This window comes from Anneissia japonica, unplaced genomic scaffold (assembly GCF_011630105.1).
Source record: "Anneissia japonica isolate Jap-2015-1 unplaced genomic scaffold, ASM1163010v1 scaffold286014_len4005_cov283_single, whole genome shotgun sequence".
Taxonomy (NCBI): domain Eukaryota; kingdom Metazoa; phylum Echinodermata; class Crinoidea; order Comatulida; family Comatulidae; genus Anneissia; species Anneissia japonica.
In genome coordinates this window covers 1-4,005 of record NW_022730938.1, presented here as the reverse complement: position 1 = coordinate 4,005, position 4,005 = coordinate 1, and the positions used below count along the sequence as shown (strand labels likewise).

The window sequence follows — 4,005 nt, the reverse complement described above, 5'->3', positions numbered from 1 at the left end:
CGACAATTTGTGGGCAGGTTTGAAAGATGGAGAAGGCGAGTAGACGGATTAAAATTCCAGTTTTTGAGAGAGGGGGAGGGAGGGGTAGGCAAGGCTCAAGAGGTGTGGAAGAAAGGAAGATTCGAAATGATAATATACAGTTGAATATTATAATGATTATCGTATTTTCATTAAAATGTTTTTTAGTATAAATAATTGTATCATTCATTTAAAATTAAATTTTTCAAATAGGCCTACAATATTACATTCTTGTTAAACTAGCCTATAATTATTTGGTAAAAGCAAAAATCACCATAAATAAACATAAAATGTCGGCTATAAAAGAAAAGCAAAATGCAAAGGAATGATTTGATACAACAAACAATTAATAGAAAAAAGAATTTAGATTTGCAGTAGACCAGGGGTAGCGCCAGGATTTCACAGACGGGGGCTGAGGTCCCAGACGGGGATATGTTCCGACTAGAGTAAAGTGGGCATGGTCGTCAGGCATCACTCAAAATCTTTCGAAAGCGGTCCACGAGGCGAAGCCCTGAATGACAATTTAGGGGTTTTATTTAATTGATTTTAGAGTCTACTAATATGTAGAAAATACATGTTTTCTTCCCCGACGAATTGTGGTTTTTCCCCGCGACGGGGTGGGGCCCTCCCCGACGGGGGATGGGGGTTGCCCGCTGGTGCTACCCCTGCAGTAGACATTCTGAAGTATAAAATCACATAAAAAGTTGTTTCATTTGGAAATGCATAAAAAGTGACCCCGCGTAAAAACAAACGTACTCTGCGTTTGACAATCTCAACGATGTGTTTTATATCGACAGACCTGTACGCTACAAATACTATTGTTGAGTTGACTTGAAATCGTTGATGCTTCCGACAGCATCCTCTTGATTTGACGAGTTGGATGGTTGTTTTCCCACCTAAGTCGTTATCAACTCTACTCTCTGGTAGGCTTAGGTCATTCACACTTAAAATTTGAACAGAAAACCATCAAATAAAATAAAATAATCATTTCGAATAGGATTCTGTACTACTACCACCAATACCGCCATCACCGCCTAATGGCCATAAGCTAAGCATGTGAAGTGAAGATATCTAATGTTATAAATGCCCACGTACTTAATGATATTCAAAGTAACAATAATTAGGCCCAATAAAACATGATTAGTTTATCATCCCGACCCCTGTTCATGCTGACTAATAACCAAGTGCAATTATTGTAATATTGTCATTATGACATTAATTAGCTACCGGTCGATATGTTATGGATTTAGTACAAGTTTGTTGGGATACTGTTAATTAGGAACTACTGTTTATCCATGGACATTCCCTCTATTATTTGTATTGATATTAAGCTTCATTATATATAGCAAGGAGAACTTTTAGACAGATAGTACATCATGCTAAATGCAAATTAACGACTCATTGGTTTATGATGAAGTTAAATAACAAACCTGAATAAATAGCTACCAGGTTGCTAAGCAACTACAATGGCAGTAATTTATGAAAAATCAATGCATTGGAGTTTTCGGCCATCTACAAGCGAATGTCATTTTAGTTTTTGAAAAGTAATCATATAATTATTTAATCACCATGATTACAATTACCTTTTATCAAATCACAATTGTATACATTATAATGCATACTATTCCAGCACATAGCCCGATGCATACAATAACGAAACAATCATCAACAACAACAACAATAATAATAATAATAATAATAATAATAATAATAATAATAATAATAATAATAATAATAATAATAATAATAATAATAATAATTTGCAGTCATTAGGATGTCGGCTTTACTAAGCAGAACCAGAAGTATTCAGTTTGCATACAGTGCAACATTTACTATGCAAAATGAAAGCATGTTTATTTTTTTATTTTGTATACAATGTAATGATAATGTAGGCGGTGGACTATCACATGCGTCCGAGTGTCAATTCAATGTTTATTCGTGTTGTTTGTTTATCGTATACTGTATTTATAATAAAGCAATGAATTTCTTTATGCTTACGGGTCCGTTAATAAAGTCTCTGGAGAGAGATTTTAAGTCAATATACGGTACCTTATACGTATTTGTTAGTAGGCCTACGTGTTTTTCTTTAAGAATGATGAAAACCACAATAAACGTGGCTATGTCTAATCATTATCCAATCTAGACACAACAAATCCAGTATTAAGCAGTCAATAGTAAATTATAGGTCTGTGTTGGCCCGGTCTAGGCACACCAGATTCAATCGAAATTCTCTCCCTTGCAAATTCAAACTCCTGGATTCCAAACTTTCAAAGTAAAATTCATCTGCACTTTTTACCTTCCAACAAAACTTTTTTTTTTAAATTTTATTTCGGGTATTTATTTTACTACGGGTATTTAACATTTTCATTTGTTTTTGTGTTATTATTGACCCTATTTTCCACCGTTGACTTTAAATGATTCTTTGCTTTATTCTTATTTTACTCATCTTGTTACTTGTAAAATAAAAAATATTTTCTGTAAGTATGGTTGCATGTCACATGGTCCCACATGATCAGTATATGTAGTTTACTGTTTGTTGCCTCTTTTGGGTGCACTGTCATTTAAGATATGGAATGCCGCAGTAATTAAGTGATAATACAATGATTCCAATGGACATACTAAAAAACATAAAGCAAAAATAAATCGAATACGTACCGTATAACTACGTCAAATGTATCGAGAATGGCTTTAGGCAAAGCAGCATCATTTCCCACAACTATACAACTTGGTAATGGTAATCTTAAGAAATATAATATGGGATATTCAGAATAAAATCTGAAGAATATGATATTGGAAAATTATACAACACAACAGGTCTCGAGGTGGCCGTAGTGTAGTGGTGAATAGGAAGTACAAGAGTATATAGGCCTAACCCTATTTTCAAACAGTATTATGTACGGATTCAATTTTGTTTTCTAGCGCATGTGCTTATTAGGCCCCATAAAAAAATATATTAGTTTATCACCCCCTCCTTCATCACTTTCGGGGAAATTATGATTTTTTTTTTCAATCACCATATATTTTTATTTCAAACGGTCGTTATTCCATCTTTTTCACTTGAAAAGCTCAGAATTTCTTGCAAATATGTTTATATACTGGTACAACAAAAACATTTTTTTTTAAATTTAAATTTGATTCAATTCTTATGACTTTTGATATATTTGTCCCTCAATGTAGGCCTACCATTAGCAGGTATTTAAGCAAGGGCTTTTTAAAACAAGGTTGCAAGCAAAAATTGCCCTTGGCAGGCTTTGAACAAATGTCCAAACACCAAAGACAAAAGTTCGAATACCTCTACCTTTTAAACTTGTTTCGTATATCATTGTTCCCAGGTAATGTTTCTATTAAACTCTTCACAATGTCAACTTCGATGAAGCAGAAACACAAAACAAACATATTATTGAAACGATAGACTTCAAGCTATTAAAACATTTATAGAATCCAATTCATAATATATAATACTAGTGTAGGCCTATGCAATCAAAATGGTTCATATCTAAATCATCATCTATTATTTCGTATTTATATAATAGTTTCCTACGCATTTTCCTCTTTACATTATAATGTTAAAATAATGAATATTTTAATTATTTTTACGATTATCATTATATCATACACCAGTCATCATTTATATATTAGACCTATTCATAAAATAATTGTAAATATTATTTGCATTTATTTACTCACATACTCCATAAAGTCCGAATGGTAGTGGATATACTATATTTGTCCGAAGTTTAATTGAAACTTCATCCAGAAACACGGGCAACAGATGGTTCAATCTGCTATAAAGGATAACATTTAAATGCAAAATTATTCAGCTTTCTCAAGATGAATACAGCTTATCTAATAACTGAACTTTAGCTCTAGTTCGAGCTAAAAATAGAAATTTATCTTATTACTCCGAGTAATAAGATCGATTAAATCAACGCTCCCTTCAACTAAATGGTGTATGCAGGCTGAATTGAAATATTTAATATCAACATC

General features: G+C 32.7%; 1 protein-coding gene across 1 annotated transcript; it reads right to left on the bottom strand.

The window, feature by feature from the left end:
* Nucleotides 1-770: 770 nt before the first annotated feature.
* On the bottom strand, nt 771-3,890 carry LOC117115185 (the record flags this gene model as incomplete). The annotated part of the gene is made up of 3 exons (XM_033258893.1): nt 3,317-3,890; nt 2,674-2,757; nt 771-961 (listed from the first exon to the last, which is right to left on the bottom strand). Coding segments are annotated over exons 1-3 (373 nt in total), but the record flags the coding sequence as incomplete, so codon positions are not given.
* Nucleotides 3,891-4,005: the final 115 nt, after the last annotated feature.